Consider the following 17,359-nt stretch of genomic DNA (forward strand, 5'->3'; position numbering starts at 1 on the left):
TATATTTTGATTATTATATATTAAAATGTAAGATCATTTGCATTAAGATTAGTATATGATATCGTCAACCATATGGATAAGATATAGAGTAATGCTGGGGGTGACATTATGATTTATCGCGATTCTCACATCTCTAATGTAAGGTGTGCACATAATTATAGATGCTTTTTACTCGTATCTCAAGGAAACAATCTATGGCTATCACATCAACGCAATGAGAATCACAGTGACCCCTTCTGATTTTCCTAAGATATAATGTTACTTTTCTATTTTTAATTAGTAAACTAATGTAGAATGTGCAATCTCTCGACCATATTAACTATTGTATACTCGAACCAATTAGACTTTGTAGGTAAAAAGATTTACCTCATCTCCAGACTCAAATTTCAATGAAGATCTTTCCCTAGTTCATGTTAATAGTTAAAATTAGGAAGGGTTTCTATTCTAAAACCCTCCAACGATTAAGTTAGTATGAATTAGAAAGAATTTGAGATGGAAAACGAGTCAAGGATTCTATACTTGAGTCCTGACTCATGACTTCCCTATTTAAGATTTATTATTTTCTTCATTCTTTAGGAAACCTTCCTTGCCAAGATATCCTTCTTTAATTTCAAAATCCTTATTGATTATGAAACTTTTCAATCCTATCCTCAATGTATTCGCTCAAACCTCTTCCTAATTTTATCTCATCATCTGTTAAACTTTCATGTAACCATAATTCAAAAGATTTTGGAAAGATCTTCTGTTTTGATTTGCACTGATCCAATTAGGAGTTTCCATGCTCTTTCTTTCATAGGAATGACCACTCGGCCAGAGTTATCTTCAGTCGAGTGCTCTCCTTAAACCACGCGTCTCATCAGTCAAATCTACTATACTAAAAAATATTGATACGTGAGGGTCTCGGGCCAACTCACTTGTCAGTCGAGTTGGTTCTTACAAATAGGAAAGTTAACACATGTTTGCCTTGATTCAATCTATCAAGATAGTAGTTGCCACATGAATGTTTTCTTATTGGTCCACGACACCAGGTGTAATTATGCACTTACAGACCTCGAACCTGAATGGCCATATATGAATTTGATCATTAACCCCAAGTCGAAGCATGACCTAAATGATATTTAGTTGTGCATTTTTATATTAGATTTGTCTCAAGGATGTAAGTTAATTAAATTGGGTATAGTTTAAGTTAGAAAATTTGACCCAACCAACTCTAATTATGCCATAACTTATAATCAAACCAAAAAACCAATTAAAATTCTAAAACCCTAAATCAAAGTGTAGTGAATAAGATATAGAAAGATAAGAGAAATTCATACTATGTCTTTGACATTCTTGCACTTTAGAATTGAGTCAAAGTTGAAGAAGATATTGAAAAAAGAACTGTTGATTTCTCCTATTATTTGGGATGATGGAAAAATTAGAGCAAAAGCTAGGCTCTACAATGAGTCATCAACTCTCAGTTAATTCTCGTCGTCATCAAGTTATTGGTCTCATTAAAAAAAGATTTACTAAAAAAAATTCTCTTTCGGGATTATAACTCTTACCTCTTAGGAAGATAGTTATTTAACTCCTTAAGAAATGAGTTTTGAATAAGAGAGTTGTAAGTAGCACCCAAACTTTTACTTATTACACCAAAATTTATTAAATTATTTATCACACCTGAATTAAAGATTAAAACACACTGTTCAAACATTTTAAAGATTTTGGCTCCAATTAATAATCAACATTATAGCATTCATTTAAACAATTTCAATAGTTGTTTACGATTAGGATTAGGTTCATGTAAAATCCTTAACCTAAAAATAGAAATCTAGAAAAGAGAGATGCAAGTCTCCAACTTTTACTTATTTTTAATTGGGGGGTAATAAGTAAAATTTGGGGTGCCAATTGCAGCTATCTTGAATAATTGCAGAGTTTGCAAGTAACGTTCGAAGTTCAAAATAGCAATTTTTTGAGAGTTGCCAACTTTCACCCCATATTTAATCTTCCAAACAGGCCCTTAAGGCACTTCCAAGTTCCAATTGCCACCAAAGACAGCTTTTGAACTGGAAATAAATCCGGCGTGTCAAGAGCCACCAAAGCAAATGATAGCATATGCAACTCGAAGCAACCATCAGGCTTTGGTAATGGCGGATGAGACCCTCTTCGTCTTCACTATTTGATCGAAGGAACCCTAAATTATTGCCATGGAAGGAGGAGGAAGAGGAACGGTAGAGAAGCGGTCTCCTGCATTGAAACCCTCGAAATTCTCTGTTTATCAAAACCCAGCCCTATCGGCTGCCCTAACAGCCAACAGTATCCGTCCTTCGAAATCCACATTTCTCTGCATCTTGTCGATCTCCACTGCTTCTGCATTTGCCCTCCTCAGCACTGTTGCCAGGTGAGGTTTTGTGGATTGTTTGAGTGGTTCTGCTTCAAATTCTTGAGCTATAGAAGCTAGGGTTTTAGTTTAAAAGGAATTTTGAATTCTTGAATTGTTGTGTTTGTTTGTGGATATTCTGTTTCACATGTTTGATTGGGAGCTAGGTTTTTACAAGCGTTTTAATGATCAATGTTTAAAATTTTCAAATTGTTTGAGAGGCTCTGCTTCATATACTTGAGCTAGAGAAGCTAGGGTTTTAGTTCGAAAGGGGTTTTGGATTCTTAAATTTGTTTGTGGATGTTCTGTTTCAAATGTTTGATTGGGAACTAGGTTTTTACCAGCGTTAGAGTAATAGATTTTTTATTTTTTTTCAAACAATCTCCTTTTTTCCTTTAGAACTCAACAAATTCGAAAAAAATTTTTTAGGGTTCATATGGTTTTGATTTTGTCAGTTTTAGAACTTCAGGAGACTAACACAATTGATGCCTGGATTTGTTGAAGGGAGGACGTGTTCATGGATAGGTTGAGACTTAGACATGTTTCCCCCACCATCGCTTGTAAGCTTCTCTCTCTGTCTCTCTTAAATAACAATGTCTCTTTGATCAAATTCAACCCCTTTTAAGTGATTTAAGTGTCATCTATGTTGATCTTATTATTGTGTTTCAGATTTTCTTACTAAGATTGCACAAATGGTGGTGGGTTTAGTGTTCATGGGGACTCTATCAGCCTTCATGAGAGCCATCTACTTGCGAAAAGCAAGAAATGTTACTGAAGGAGTCAATAAGCAGAAACATCTTACAGAGCGACAACTTGGGCTTTTGGGATTAAAGCCGAAACTACCCGATAGGATTGATTCCGAGTCTGCAAAGAAACCCCCCAAGTCCAGACCCTACTCTACATCTTCGCCTTCGGATATCCTCGTCCCACTCCACCAATCAGTCTCTAGTCCTAATCGTTCATATCGAATGGGTGCTGAGAAGCCAAACACCAATGTGGGAAATAAGATGGGTTCTTTCTATACACCTTCGAAATCTCCATCGTCTCCATCTTCTCTGTACCTCGTCCCATCAGCTTCTTTGCAGAGGCCCTCAGTTCCGACCTCACCTGGTTTAGATCAAGTACTCTCAACTCCATGGTCGAAGCAGAGATCCTCTGCTGGAAAAGAAATCATGACAGAGGAAATGCTTGAACGGTTCTTGGCAGACGTAGATGAGAAAATTGCTGACTCAGCATCAAAACTAGTGACTCCTCCCGCCACCCTTAACAGTTTTGGGATAACCAGTCCCGGTACAATTGCCAATTCAGCTAATAATTCTGGAACTACGAGGAGTACACCACTTAGGCCAGTGAGGATGTCTCCGGGATCCCAAAAGTTCACTACACCCCCAAAGAAAGGAGAAGGTGACCTTCCTCCACCCATGTCAATGGAAGAGTTGATTGAAGCCCTCGAGAATTTGGGAATCTACCCTCAGATCGAACAGTGGCGAGACCGCCTCAGACAATGGTTTTCTTCGGTTTTGTTAAATCCACTTCTTGACAAGATCGAAACCTCTCATATTCAGGTTTGTTGTTATCTTCTCTGATATCTTGGATCTTAAGATTTAAGATATATGGGATACACATTTGAGAGCATACAAGAGTAGTGTGCCAACATCATGCATGTACATGTGTTATGCAGAGAAATCGATCCAAGAAAATAAAGCAAGATGCAATCACACACAAAACACAGTTTTTTTCGTGGTTACCTCAAAATTGAGGTACATCCACTAATCACACTGGTTCCACTATGAAGAGAAAAATCGCAGTTACAGATTACACCCTTTCATCGAATATATACCCCTAGGGAAACCTAACTAGGGTTTTACATACTACTAGTGAAATTATGGAAATACCCTTACGATGTAAGATCTTAACCTTTTGATGGGTCAAGTAGATCCCAAGTGCTGAAATTCAATCTGACTATCTCGGCCATCTGTTTTGATTACTATGGTTCTTCATGAAGCATTTAATACTCTTATATTTGCAGGTAATGCAAGCGGCTGCTAGACTTGGTATTTCAATTAGTGTCAATCAGGTAGGAAGTGATTCACCCAGTACTGTAGCTCCTGCTACAGTATCTCCAATAGATGGGACAAAAGAATGGCAACCAGTATTTACTTTGGATGAAGATGGGCTTCTTCATCAGCTGCGCACTACTCTTGTGCAAGCTCTTGATGCTTCTGTGTGTAAGTTCCTCGTGTACCCTTCTAATATGCTGATCTTTCAAGTTGCTACATTGTATTGCTTATGATTCTGTATTGCAGTATTTTCATGAGTATGCATCTTATTTATGGTCACAGCAAAGCTACCTTTAAGCAATCTGCAGCAACCCTTGCAGCAAAATTCTTTGATACCTCTTATTCAAGAGTGTGTAGATGCCATCTCTGAACACCTGAGGCTTCATGCATTGATGAAAGGAGAGTGGGTTAAGGGTTTGCTACCACAAAGCAGTGTCCGAGCAGATTACACAATACAAAGGATCCGGGGTAAACTTCCTTTTCTTCTTATCTTCCTCTGTGCCTTTGGCCTAGATTTTTTCCCTTGTCACTAGAATTTGGGGCAGTTCTCATAAAATGAAACTACAAGGTGGCATGTGCAACAGCACATGTATCACAGAATGGCTTATTTGTAATTTAAAATGTTAATTAATGGGTTTTTGAAGATTACATAATATATAAAAAAGGATATTTTTGTAATTTTGAAAACTAATCAACGTAAATATAGAGTCATGGGTTGTAATTCTTTCGGGTTTTGACAAAAGGACCCTGATTATATTAAGTTTAAATGTGAGATCCAAATTTTGGTGTCGAACCACTTCTACTCTGCCTTCTCTCATTATAAGAGTCAAGATATATCGTGTGATGACTAGTATAACCATGAGACACCCATTATTTAATTTTTTTTTTTTTTCTTTTCACAGAGCTTGCAGAGGGAACGTGCTTGAAGAATTATGAATATCTGGGAAGTGGAGAGGTGTATGACAAGGTGAACAAAAAGTGGACTCTTGAGCTTCCAACTGATTCTCACTTCTTGTTGTATCTATTCTGTGCTTTTCTGGAACACCCCAAATGGATGCTACATGTGGATCCTACATCATATGCGAGCACGCAATCCAGCAAGAACCCCTTATTTTTAGGAATTTTGCCTCCAAAAGAAAGGTTTCCTGAAAAATATGTGGCTATTATATCTGGTGTGCCCTCCATTCTTCATCCAGGAGCTTGTGTACTGGTTGTTGGAAAGCAAAGCCCTCCACTTTTTGCATTGTATTGGGATAAGAAGCTGCAGTTTTCTCTTCAGGTTAGTGCTATCCATTCTAGATGATCATTATTGCTGAATCCCTGGGCTTATCCCTTTCATTAATATTACTTGTATCATTGGCATATTTTGGTTCCTACTGTATTTCATGACATAGCTTATTCATATATATATATATATATATATTATATATATATATATTTTTAATAAATTGGATATAATAGAAATTTCATCTCAAGTACTACGGTGTATGTATTTGTTTGTCGATATAATGTTGAATTTTTCTTTGTTGAAGGATCAACTTAGCTAAGTTGTTAAGACATGAGGAGTGTTGTTCCCACGTCCTAGGTTCAAACCCCCTTGAACCCACTTTCACATTACTAACCACTAACCCTTTACCTATCAAATTTGTTGTCAATTGCATGACATTTATATGAAATTAAGGATTCAAGACTAGGGTGGATATTCAATATTTGATATGAAAGGATGGTATGATTGTGTTTAGGGCTGGGGAATTTTTAATTATAAAAAGCGTACTGAAACTTGGTACTAGGGTAAGTTTGATTCTATTGATTATTGTTCTATGTCTCATGAGAGGAACACAAAAGATTAAAATGTGAAGATGGGGAAGTATTACCTATACATCAATAACTCACACGCCTTATATAAGATAGCAATGTAGATTATGCAAAACTGCAAAAATATTCCCTAGTTTTTAGGCATAGGAGTGGAGCATTGGGGGAAGACTTTGCATGAAGTTATTGTGCTTTTGGTTAAAATGAGAGATCAAAGAAATGAAATATTTGGGAAAGCGTGGCATTTCTAAAACAAAAAACTTAATTATCCCCTCCCTGACATATTAAACTGATAAAGCCCACCATTGTTAAGTTTTGCTAAATTATAGCTCACTATATAGTATCATTGTAACTATATGCATGAACATATGAGATAGAGAGTTGCACCAACTATCGAGGAATCAACTTTATGAGCCAGGCTATGAATTAGGGCTTAAAATGGGTCGGGTTCGGGTCAGATACGTGTCTACCCATATCCATATCCTGATTTTTAATTTGGGTCCAAATTCGGATCCTACTAGTTCAAACCATATCCGATTTTTTACTTTCATTAAACCCATATCCAGATCCGATCCGACCGAATTAATTAATTCGGGTCGGTTGGGTCAGATAATTTCAAACCATTATAAAGTAATTTAGTAGAAAATGTGATTTGAACTCAAGGCCTCTCCCCTTTTGAAAAGAAGCTTTGACCACTACACCTAATACTCATTTGTTGATGAATGATAGACTAAAAAATATAACATACAACATACAAAATAATATATCATTCGGATATAGGGTTAGGTCTGTATCCGACCCACATTCGACTCGATCAAGGGACATGAACCCATATCCGACCCATATTTTAATTCGGATATACTTGAAGAAACCAAATCCACTAAAAATCAGATTCGGATCACTCGGATTTCGGATAAAATCCAACCCATTTTAAGCCCTACTATGAATTGAGGTAGATAGTCATAGAGAAAAAACTAAGATTTGAAGCAGTTCACTGTCTAGTCATGTAGGACATGAGCAGATATACCATTTTATAATGATGTTTTTTTTACCTGAAACTTCACTTGGCTATATGCTTCCAAGCTCATAGGACCAATGCTCACTTGGCTTTATTGCTGCTTTACTTTTTAGCTCACATGCACTCAGAATAAACATGCTACACTGGCAATGATATGCAATAGTTTTCTGATTTTTGTCAGTTTTTAGTGACAAACATTTTGGTGGCTTTTCCAGGGAAGAACAGCACTGTGGGATGCGATCTTACTTCTCTGCCATAGAATAAAACTGGGATATGGAGGGGTAGTCCGGGGCATGCTTCTTGGTTCATCAGCTTTCAGCATCCTTCCAGTTCTTGATTCAGCAATTGAAGACTGAGGGATGTTTCATTAGAAAAGGGCTTTGATGCTCAGAGGTCAATATTGAAGTTTTGGAGAGTTGTTGTATGTGTCTGCCAGCATTTGCCCTATTTTTTTCGTGTACTGAACCGCATATTATCTTGAGAATGTTTTCACCTCGGGTTCTTTTTGAGATAGGATGAGTTTATAATGTTTTTTAATTCCATTTTTAGAAATTCCGTGTCATTACTTGAAATTGTATCAATTAGGAATTGTGGACGGAGTTGTCAAAAATTTCAGTTACATGGGAGTGGTGAGAGGCTAGCCAATAAAACAAAAGCATCTAGGTGAAATAATGTGGAAGGTTAAGCTTGGGATAGCACACGAGCACGCTCTGCAAACGACAGCCACAGTGGCCCACTCTGGTGGCCTTCACTGTGGTACCCTTCTTTTTTGAGGCCCCCAGATAGTACCTTAACAAGGACTTAGTGTACCCTTAGCGAGTCCTCGGCAGCCCTTTCCTGAGCTTGCCTCTTCCACTGACATTCTAGGTGTTTTATGGTTGTTCGCACTTTGATTGATACCTTTCTTTTGGGGCCTCCAGGTTGTTCCTAAGATACTAGCTACCGATAATTTAGAGTACCTCGGGTTTGACAAATGCTAGTAGATGTTGGAGTCAACCACATTAGCCATAGGAACCTCACAAAATTCAATGGCTACCGAAAATATATGTTGGTAGGGATCCCATATATAGAGTTGATCTTTATTTTTTATAAAGATAAAATTTTATTTTTGAAAAAAATCATTAACTTGTATCTTTAGTATAAAAAACTAAGTTAATAATTTTGTTGATAATATGTTAAAATTTTGAAATGAATTTTTTTATAATATTTTGAAATACTTTTTTTCTCGTTCAAGTCTTGAGAACTGGAATCAATGGGTACCAGTGATTGTTGGTGGTTCTAGTTCCAATTCTATTTATTTTGAAACCTGATCCAAAACCGAACTAAATATAATGATTATGGTTACAATCTTGCATGGTTTTGACACCTTCAGCCGTCTCCAATGATTACTTGTCCCATTTGGAAGGTAATGATTGTTGGGTATGAGTGGGGTGCCGGGATGGGTCTTCTCTACTAGATAACTCTCTATCATTCTTTCTTTGAAGCGCTTGCTGATTCATTCCAGTTGTATCAGTTTGGGGGCCAAGATTCCGGTCGGAAGCCTCCTTTATCTGGATGGCTATTTGGAATAGAGTTCTAACAATGGATCAAGTCATTCGTCATGGTCTCACTGCTAATTTCTATTTGCTTTATATTATGCAGATGGGGAGTTTGTGGATCATCTATTCATCCATTGCAAGATTGCTCGTGATATTTGCTCTCGTTATATGTTCCTATTCATTATTTATGGGGAGTTGAAATTGAGCGTACACCATTAGAGCTTTAGACTTGCAGTGAAGGAAATATGGCTCAGCCATACCAAATAATCCAGTAAAACCCCAACACATTGATATTACGTTAGAATTAACGTCACAGTGTCATGTAATTGTCAAGATTTCAATATTTTTTATTCTCCACCCCCTAAAAATTCATCGGGTTTGGCTGAATTAATGACGCAGTTAAACTTGCATTTTCTTAACAAAACAAACACCTGCTACAACCTCAAAAACAGGACTATTAGATCACAAGCATTGTTACATGTCAACAACACACATCACCTGCAGAAGAGGGTCCAGTCGCTTTCAGCGGAAGTGGGCCCCATTCCACAAGCTGGTTGCAATGCCCAGTTTCAACCCCAACAACCTGGAATTGACTTGGCTCAGCAACATAAGTCATCATCTCTGCTTGTCTCGCCGCAGCTAATGTTTTCAGTCTGATTCGCTCAGCCCTGGACCCAATAACCTGTCCCATTACTGAAGCAGCAATTGTCATCGCCATAGCTGTCTTAGGCATCATCACGGATTTCCTAAGCATGGCTATGAAAGGCACGGCTGCATGCACCGCCACAAACCAAGAGGGCGAGAACTTCTTTGTGTGCTCCCTCCAGATTCCAAGAGGGACGTTGGCTGCCATGCCCAACATACCGATCACCAGCATCTTTGTGGAAAGAACTTGGGGACGAAGGGTCTTCACGAGAGCTGTCCTTGCCAAAGCTGCTCTAGCTGCGACCACTGCTGGTGGGCACTTGAATTTCATGCCTGGTGGGGGCTGCAGAACCTTTGCAACCAATGGCACGATACTGTTGACTGCTCTGTAGGACTTTGCTATTGGGCAGTTCCCAGTTTTCATCCACTCATTGCCCAACACCTCATGCGATGAATCTCCTCTCTGAAAGATCAAAACGAATGTGTCAGGACAAAAGCACAAGAATATTGACACAATACACCCTTCAATTAATGGATACAATGGTCATCTACCTGTGAAGAAGAATCCTTCTTGGAGGAATTGGATTTCTTTTTTTGTTTATTAAACTTCTTGGAGAAGGAATCAAAGCTGAAGGGCCCTCCCAATCCAAATGACGAGAGACTAATGGTGGCTGCCTTTGCTGCTAAAGGATTAAACTGAGGTCGTACGAGCTCAGGCTCCAAATCCTCAGAACACATGGAGGGTCTTCCAGAGAGTGGGACCACTCCATCACGCCCATGAAAAAGCCTAAATGCCGTATCAAAATTGGGTCCATCTTCGAAAATCGGACCCTTGGCTCCCCGTACCTAAAAAATGCAGGACGTGTTCAGATTTAGCAGCTTCATCTAATATATCAACATGTCCCAGAAAGTTGGGAGAATGGCAAGATCCATATAAATCATGTTGGTTGTTATTATGGTACACAATGAAATTAAAAGAAGTTACAAAACAAGGGGGAAAAGAAAACTAACAGGCATTGTGAAATTCACTGGTGAGGAGAAGGAGAAATTAGTTGGTTCGTTAATGTTCCTAAGGAAAGGACATCCTTGAATGCCTTGATGAGCAAAAAGACTCTCGGATGATGGCAGCTCCCTGTTCATGTCTTTAAAGAGAAATTCCATTTCTCCAAGAATGGCTTTATCTGCATAGAGGAAAGTAGATGTAAACAAGAGCATCTTCGCAATCCTAGCATCTTGAGAAGGAAAATCATCTAGATAACCTTAAAAATAAACACAATTCACTTGTAAAAGAAATACCGCCATCAAAGTTGGGTCAAATGTAATATATAAATAAAAATTATACACGCGAGTTTATTCGATTGGAGTGGGGGAATCAGAAAGATGTGTTAGCCTAATACTTAAATAGGTTGCTTACACTAGACCTTGATGGATGTCATCAAATGTATGAAAAACAAAAATAAGTGTTCAATTTTGCAAAAAATTAAAAAAAAGAAATGTACTCCTAATTCCAGAAAGGATATACCCAGGATAAATGTACAACTTTTCTTCAAATCCACAAAAAAATTATCAATAAATGTACTACGCATTCTTAATCTAATATTTACCAAGTAAGACTAAAATTTAGAATATAACAACAACAAAGTCTTATCCTAAAGATTTGGCATTGGCTACAAGAACCACGTTCCTCCATTCCAATCCCAAGGGGTTGGCCTAGTGTTAAGCCGAGATTTGATAAGCTTCTCAGGAAGGGTAGGTCAAGTGTTCGAAATTCCATGAAGCAATGAATTCCTTGGTGCCACCCTCCGGGTCCAGTTGACCCTTGATTCAACCAGTTGCACGTAGGACTTTCCGAGGGGGCAGTGAGTGTGGCCATGGGATTAGTCTTGCCCGAAGGGTGGGTGGAGCTACTAACGCTAAGAAAAAAATATTCCTCCATTTCACTTTGTCCAAAGCCAAGTCTTCTATTATTGATAGCGTCCATATCTGCTTTCCTTACTCCATCTGTGTTCTATAAGGATTTCCTCTTACTCCTTTAGGATCTTTAACTTGAATTTTCTTCTAATTAGCTCTCTGTAATTGGTCTTTGTTGAACATACCCAAACCCTGTCAGCCATTTTCTCTTAGTTTATAGTCTATTTCGTTCTTAATCAAATATTACCATAACAAACACTATCCTACAAATTAAATACTCCTAGACATGTAGAATTATAAATATCCCAGAATTCAGCATTGAAAGAAAAATCATTCATGAAGCCAAGGTACACAAGCTTATTAAAAAAATTGAAGAGTGCAAACCATAGAATTAGAAGACCTTGAAAAGTTCCAGATTCCAACTGTTATTGTAGAAAATTAACTTAAATGCTTCAAAATCTTTTCAAAAAATAACCCCAATTATACAAATCCCTTAGAAAGCATTATAAAATATTGAGATATTTGTCTGCCTAAGCATCGATCCCTCGAACAAATAACACACCAAGTATCTCAAAGGATTAACCTTTTTAACTCAACACTCGAATTGTACACGAAATTGATCCCCAGTTCTCCTATTCAAACCCTATAATCACTAAAGATCAACAGCACAATTAAAGAAGGAATTTAAGAAAAAAAAAAAAACCCAAACTCAAACGTCAAATCTTCATGGACCCTTTTGATTCGAAACTATAAGAGAAACCAGAAAAATTAAGAATCAAATCAAAGAATTTGGGATTTTAATCTAAAAAGAGAGAAATCAAATATGAACTCTGATATAAAAGCAAGAAGAACAAATTTTGTGGGTGATTGGATACCTCTCTAAAACTTCTAGCACCCGAGCTCCTCCTGAAACACGATCTTTAGAGCAGACAAAAAATAATAAAAGAATTCCAATTCGTCTGCAATAATAAAGACTCTAGAGAAGGAAATTATAAAATAAATAAACAAATATAATCAGAGTTGGTGAAGAAGAAGGCAGACGTGTTCAACACACGCCTATTTTGACATTACTTTCAACGTTTGAAGCCAACGGTCAAAGTACCAACATTTAATTTTCACTAATTCCCTCCCCCACCCCGGGTTTTGATGAATATATGAGAATCACCTGCATTGTCAAACTAATGACATATCCCCCCCTCGCTTCAATCTCTTGTTAAAAAATCTTGAAAGCTTTTCATTTTCAACTATAAATTTTGGTAAAGAAATCGTCACTTTTACCTACACATTTAAATTACGCTGATTTACCAAACATGTGTCGAAAATTGTGAAATTCTTATTTCAATGTAGGAAAAAACTTTGAAGCGGTCATCCCACTTCAAAATCTCGAAGAAACCCTCTTCTTTGGATTACATGTGGCATTTCTAAAGAGGTATTTTAAATATTTTGATGACAAACCTAAGGGTGTAAAATAAATACAAAATATTACATGTCTTGAAAAGAGGAGGGTTCCTTAAAAATTTTCGGACTATTTCAATGCACTGCTTATTTTACATTTGAAAAGGTTAAAACGAGGATTTCAATATCCTTTTTTTAATTTTTTGGGTAATTTTTCATTTGATGAAGCACTAAACACCTTTATTATCTCAATTAAGTTTGCAACATCCTCTTTGAAGTTATTAGGGCATCATCTTTGGGGTTATAGGGGTAGAAGAGAAAAGGTAATAAAATTAAAAGAGTTTTACAAAAAAAAAAGATTGTAGAAAAAAATAATAAAAGAATTCCAATTCGTCTGCAATAATAAAGACTCTAGAGAAGGAAATTATAAAATAAATAAACAAATATAATCAGTTGGTGAAGAAGAAGGCAGACGTGTTCAACACACGCCTATTTTGACATTACTTTCAACGTTTGAAGCCAACGGTCAAAGTACCAACATTTAATTTTCACTAATTCCTTCCCCCACCCCGGGTTTTGATGAATATATGAGAATCACCTGCATTGTCAAACTAATGACATATCCCCCCCTCGCTTCAATCTCTTGTTAAAAAATCTTGAAAGCTTTTCATTTTCAACTATAAATTTTGGTAAAGAAATCGTCACTTTTACCTACACATTTAAATTACGCTGATTTACCAAACATATGTCGAAAATTGTGAAATTCTTATTTCAATGAAGGAAAAAACTTTGAAGCGGTCATCCCGCTTCAAAATCTTGAAGAAACCCTCTTCTTTGGATTACATGTGGCATTTCTAAAGAGGTATTTTAAATATTTTGATGACAAACCTAAGGGTGTAAAATAAATACAAAATATTACATGTCTTGAAAAGAGGAGGGTTCCTTAAAAATTTTCGGACTATTTCAATGCACTGCTTATTTTACATTTGAAAAGGTTAAAACGAGGATTTCAATATCCTTTTTTTAATTTTTTGGGTAATTTTTCATTTGATGAAGCACTAAACACCTTTATTATCTCAATTAAGTTTGCAACATCCTCTTTGAAGTTATTAGGGCATCATCTTTGGGGTTATAGGGGTAGAAGAGAAAAGGTAATAAAATTAAAAGAGTTTTACAAAAAAAAAAGATTGTAGAAAAAATATAATAAAGTTGAAGTATAATCTTGAGAAATAAGATACAAGTGCAAAGATACTAAAGTTGAACGGAGCATTCTTAAAAAGAAAGAGAAAAGAAAAAATAATATAAACTTAAAAGATAGTCATTCATACTTCTACCAAGATTAAATCATGACCATGGTTTTAAAACTCGTCTAAGGCCGAGACGACTCGTCCGATACATCTTGATATTGTCCACCAATGAGATAGATAGACAAGTCAAATGTATTGGGTGAGATTTAAAACCCAAATTCATTTTTCTCATTGTTGAACGAGACATCTGAAACATATAAAAAAACTCATCTGAGACGACTCAATATCGTTCACGGATGAGACAAAACGTCAAAATGAGTTTTAAAACCATGATCCTGACCCCTCTTTAGGGGGGAGGGGGGGGATGGGAGGGATAAATAAAATATTTATCCTAAATGATATTTCCAAGTGAATCAAGAGTGGAAGTCGACAAGAAGAGAGGATAGAGACTGAAGAACTTTTGGAGGAAAAGCTATTAAGGATTATTTAATTAAAATCGAAGCTTTTTTTCTTAAAAAATTAAACAAGTCTTAGCCTTAGATTTCATTGGAAAAAAAATATTTATTCTAAATAATATTTCCAAGTGAATCAAGAGTGGAAGCCGACAAGAAGAGAGGATAGAGAGTGAAGAACTTTTGGAGGAAAAGCTATTAAGGATTATTTAATTAAAATTGAAGTTTTTTTTCTTAAAAAATTAAACAAGTCTTAGCCTTAGATTTCATTGGAAAAAAAAGTCAAAGTGGGCTTTATTTATTTACTTAAAAAAAAAATAAAAAATAAGAGTGGAATGTGAGTCATGAGGGCATTTTAGTTTCTCTCATAAAAACCACACACAAGGGGTATGTCATCAATTTGAAAATGTAGGGTATCCCAAAGGTTCACCAAAACTTTGAGGATACACCCATAGAAAAATATAAAAAACAACAGACTTCGAAGGTCGCTTAAATTAATAATAGCTGAATGGAAAAATAAGATTCACAATTTCTCATAGTCGACTTTATCATTTGAGATAAGACTTTGATGATGTTTACGACAAATCATGAGGCAGATTTTAGAGATTTTTTACCTTCTGTATAATATCATCTTGTTATCTCTCTCATCTTTCACTATAAAGCTCTTCTATATATATATATAAAACAATGGTTGTCTTCACCCAATATTTATCCTCCTATAAAGAGTGGTACAGATTCACTCTCACATGTATCTCGAGAAAAAATTTAATTTTATTATCTTTTCTCTCCTCTTTTTCTAAAAATACACTTTCAATTTTATTGTGTTTTCTCTTCTTTCTCTTTTAGATAATAACCCTCAAACATTATTTTCTTTTCTCTTCTCCCCTTTTCCAATAACACCTCTATAATTTTATTATATTTTCTCTTTTACTTTCTTAACCCTAAAGAGTATAACCGTGTTGTATATATGATCAAACTCTTGTCTTTCTTTATGCCTAAACTATCTTAATTATCAAATAATTATTATTTTTTATATTTTATTTCATCTTAGGATTAGTCGTAATTTTTCTCGTATATTCTTATTTTTAATGTTATCTTTCTTAATCATATCTGCCATATATCTCAATATTCTCTCGATGCATTGAAATGTTGGTCGTACCTAATATTTTTTTTTATCAATTATTCAATTTTAGTGAGATCGGTAATTCAGTGTGAAAAACATGGTTTGGTCTCGATTGTATTTTTTGTTTGATAACTTTTTTAGTTTAACATATACTTGAATCTAGTAGAAAAAAATATATTTTTTATATTAAATTTTCCTAGTAGTTGTTAATCTTAGTGTTTGAGACTTGATATTATGAGTTGGAAAAGTTGGTGAAGGATGACTTTTGAGCACTGGTGGTGTTTCTAAAACAGGAGAAGACATAATTAAGAAGCAATCTGGACATTTTAAAATCTTTTCTCTAATTATAGTTCATGCACCTACTAAAGCCACAACCACCTTCCACCAAAAGTTACTACATATGACGGCCTTTCCGAGGCTTGGGTTTGTATTAGATCTATAATTTTCAAAATCGATGAGTCGACTCCGATCAAGTTATTTGACTATATGTAATATGAGAGCGTTCAGAGGCCTTAAAGAGAGCCAAACATTATGCCAAACATTTTTCAATATATGGATTTTGGAATGGGCTGAATTTTTTTTTTTTTTTTTGACGATCATCCTCACAAAAAATCAGTTTATTCTGAAAATTCTAACCTCACTTTACAAGTTAAAGAATTGTGGATCATCGATTATTTGTAAATCACTTTTGATGAGGTTAGAAGTTTCAAAATGGGCTGAGTTTTTGTAAGGATGATTTCCTCATTAAATATCATCCTCACAAAAATTAGTCCATTCTAAAACTTGTAACTCATATGTTAAAAAATGTTTAGTTCTCTTTAGGGCCTTCGAACACTTTCCTATATGATATATTTATAGAAAAAAAAACTATTTTTCTTGATTTTAAGACATACAATACTATTTTTTTTTTTTTTGTTGTAATATTTATAAATTAATCTATTTTATTTTGACTCTTTCAATTCAATTTGTGAGTTTATGACTTGACTTGCATTTTACATTTTTGATGTATGATTAACTTTGCATTTAATTCAATAAAGATTAGCTAAGTATACCCCTCCCAATTTTCAATGGATCAATAAGTGGGCTTGTTTGTGTTTGAGTGGACATGTGTTGATATCATATCGAATCTTGCTCTCCGAGCATTTACAATGGAACAATTAGAGGGTTTGCTTGTGTTGGGCCCACTAAAGTTACTTGAGTTTATTACTCCAACAGACTCTTCATACCCCTCCTTTAGTCTGTCAGATTAACACTTTTACTAGTCACGTTAGCATACCACCACGGATCCTTCAACTCTATTCTCCAACTCAAATATTTAAAAGATGTAAAAAAAAGATAAAAAGGTTTGATCCAACATTTAACTTGTATTAACGCATTTTAACATGAACAATGAAGTTTAGGGTGAATTTTTTAATGAGTAGTAGAAATGCCTACATGACACCTTTTTAGTGATTATTTTTCAGGGGTTTTGGATTTGGAGTTGCTTTTATATCTCCCATGATTCTCATTAAAATCTATTTGTATATTGTGGGTTGATAATTACTCTTTTGACAGATTACTTAGGGCCCGTATGGATACAGTAGGCAAAAGTACTTAAAACATAAGTATCTCCATAATTACTTTTTGAAGTACTGTCTGGAGTAGGTGGATAATTGTTATGTGTTTGAATGCAGATTATGAGTAGTACGATTAGAAGTATTTCTAATAGAGTTTTGTGTTTGAGAACTATTATGAATTATGTTAAAATGACCATAATGCCCTTATAAGTATCAGTTACTATTTTTAACATTATAAATCAA

At 35.5% G+C, this 17,359-nt stretch overlaps 2 protein-coding genes across 2 annotated transcripts; one reads left to right on the forward strand and one right to left on the reverse strand.

The window, feature by feature from the left end:
* Nucleotides 1-1,979: 1,979 nt before the first annotated feature.
* Nucleotides 1,980-7,762, forward strand: LOC147399833 (cytochrome B561, amino-terminal protein). The gene is made up of 7 exons (XM_086445353.1): nucleotides 1,980-2,380; nucleotides 2,864-2,919; nucleotides 3,029-3,924; nucleotides 4,389-4,587; nucleotides 4,702-4,887; nucleotides 5,322-5,698; nucleotides 7,465-7,762. The coding sequence occupies exons 1-7, from the start codon at nucleotides 2,187-2,189 to the stop codon at nucleotides 7,603-7,605; spliced, it is 2,049 nt and encodes a 682-aa protein (XP_086301479.1). The 5' UTR covers nucleotides 1,980-2,186; the 3' UTR covers nucleotides 7,606-7,762.
* Nucleotides 7,763-9,178: 1,416 nt separating this feature from the next.
* Nucleotides 9,179-12,377, reverse strand: LOC147399834 (uncharacterized). Its single transcript, XM_086445354.1, has 4 exons — nucleotides 12,219-12,377; nucleotides 10,444-10,613; nucleotides 9,985-10,278; nucleotides 9,179-9,895 (listed from the first exon to the last, which is right to left on the reverse strand). The coding sequence occupies exons 2-4, from the start codon at nucleotides 10,591-10,593 to the stop codon at nucleotides 9,269-9,271; spliced, it is 1,071 nt and encodes a 356-aa protein (XP_086301480.1). The 5' UTR covers nucleotides 10,594-10,613; nucleotides 12,219-12,377; the 3' UTR covers nucleotides 9,179-9,268.
* Nucleotides 12,378-17,359: the final 4,982 nt, after the last annotated feature.

This window comes from Akebia trifoliata, chromosome 6, assembly GCF_017979445.1.
Source record: "Akebia trifoliata isolate Shusen 1 chromosome 6, ASM1797944v1, whole genome shotgun sequence".
In the NCBI taxonomy this organism is placed as follows: Eukaryota; Viridiplantae; Streptophyta; class Magnoliopsida; order Ranunculales; family Lardizabalaceae; genus Akebia; species Akebia trifoliata.

Coding starts and splice junctions, on each gene's coding strand:
- LOC147399833 (XM_086445353.1), top strand. CDS start 2,187: ATGGAAGGAGGAGGAAGAGGAACGGTAGAGAAGCGGTCTCCTGCATTG. Junction 4,888..5,321: donor CACAATACAAAGGATCCGGG/GTAAACTTCCTT, acceptor TTCTTTTCACAG/AGCTTGCAGAGGGAACGTGC. Junction 5,699..7,464: donor AGCTGCAGTTTTCTCTTCAG/GTTAGTGCTATC, acceptor TGGCTTTTCCAG/GGAAGAACAGCACTGTGGGA.
- LOC147399834 (XM_086445354.1), bottom strand. CDS start 10,593: ATGGAATTTCTCTTTAAAGACATGAACAGGGAGCTGCCATCATCCGAG. Junction 10,279..10,443: donor CAGTGAATTTCACAATGCCT/GTTAGTTTTCTT, acceptor TGCATTTTTTAG/GTACGGGGAGCCAAGGGTCC. Junction 9,896..9,984: donor AGAAGGATTCTTCTTCACAG/GTAGATGACCAT, acceptor TTGATCTTTCAG/AGAGGAGATTCATCGCATGA.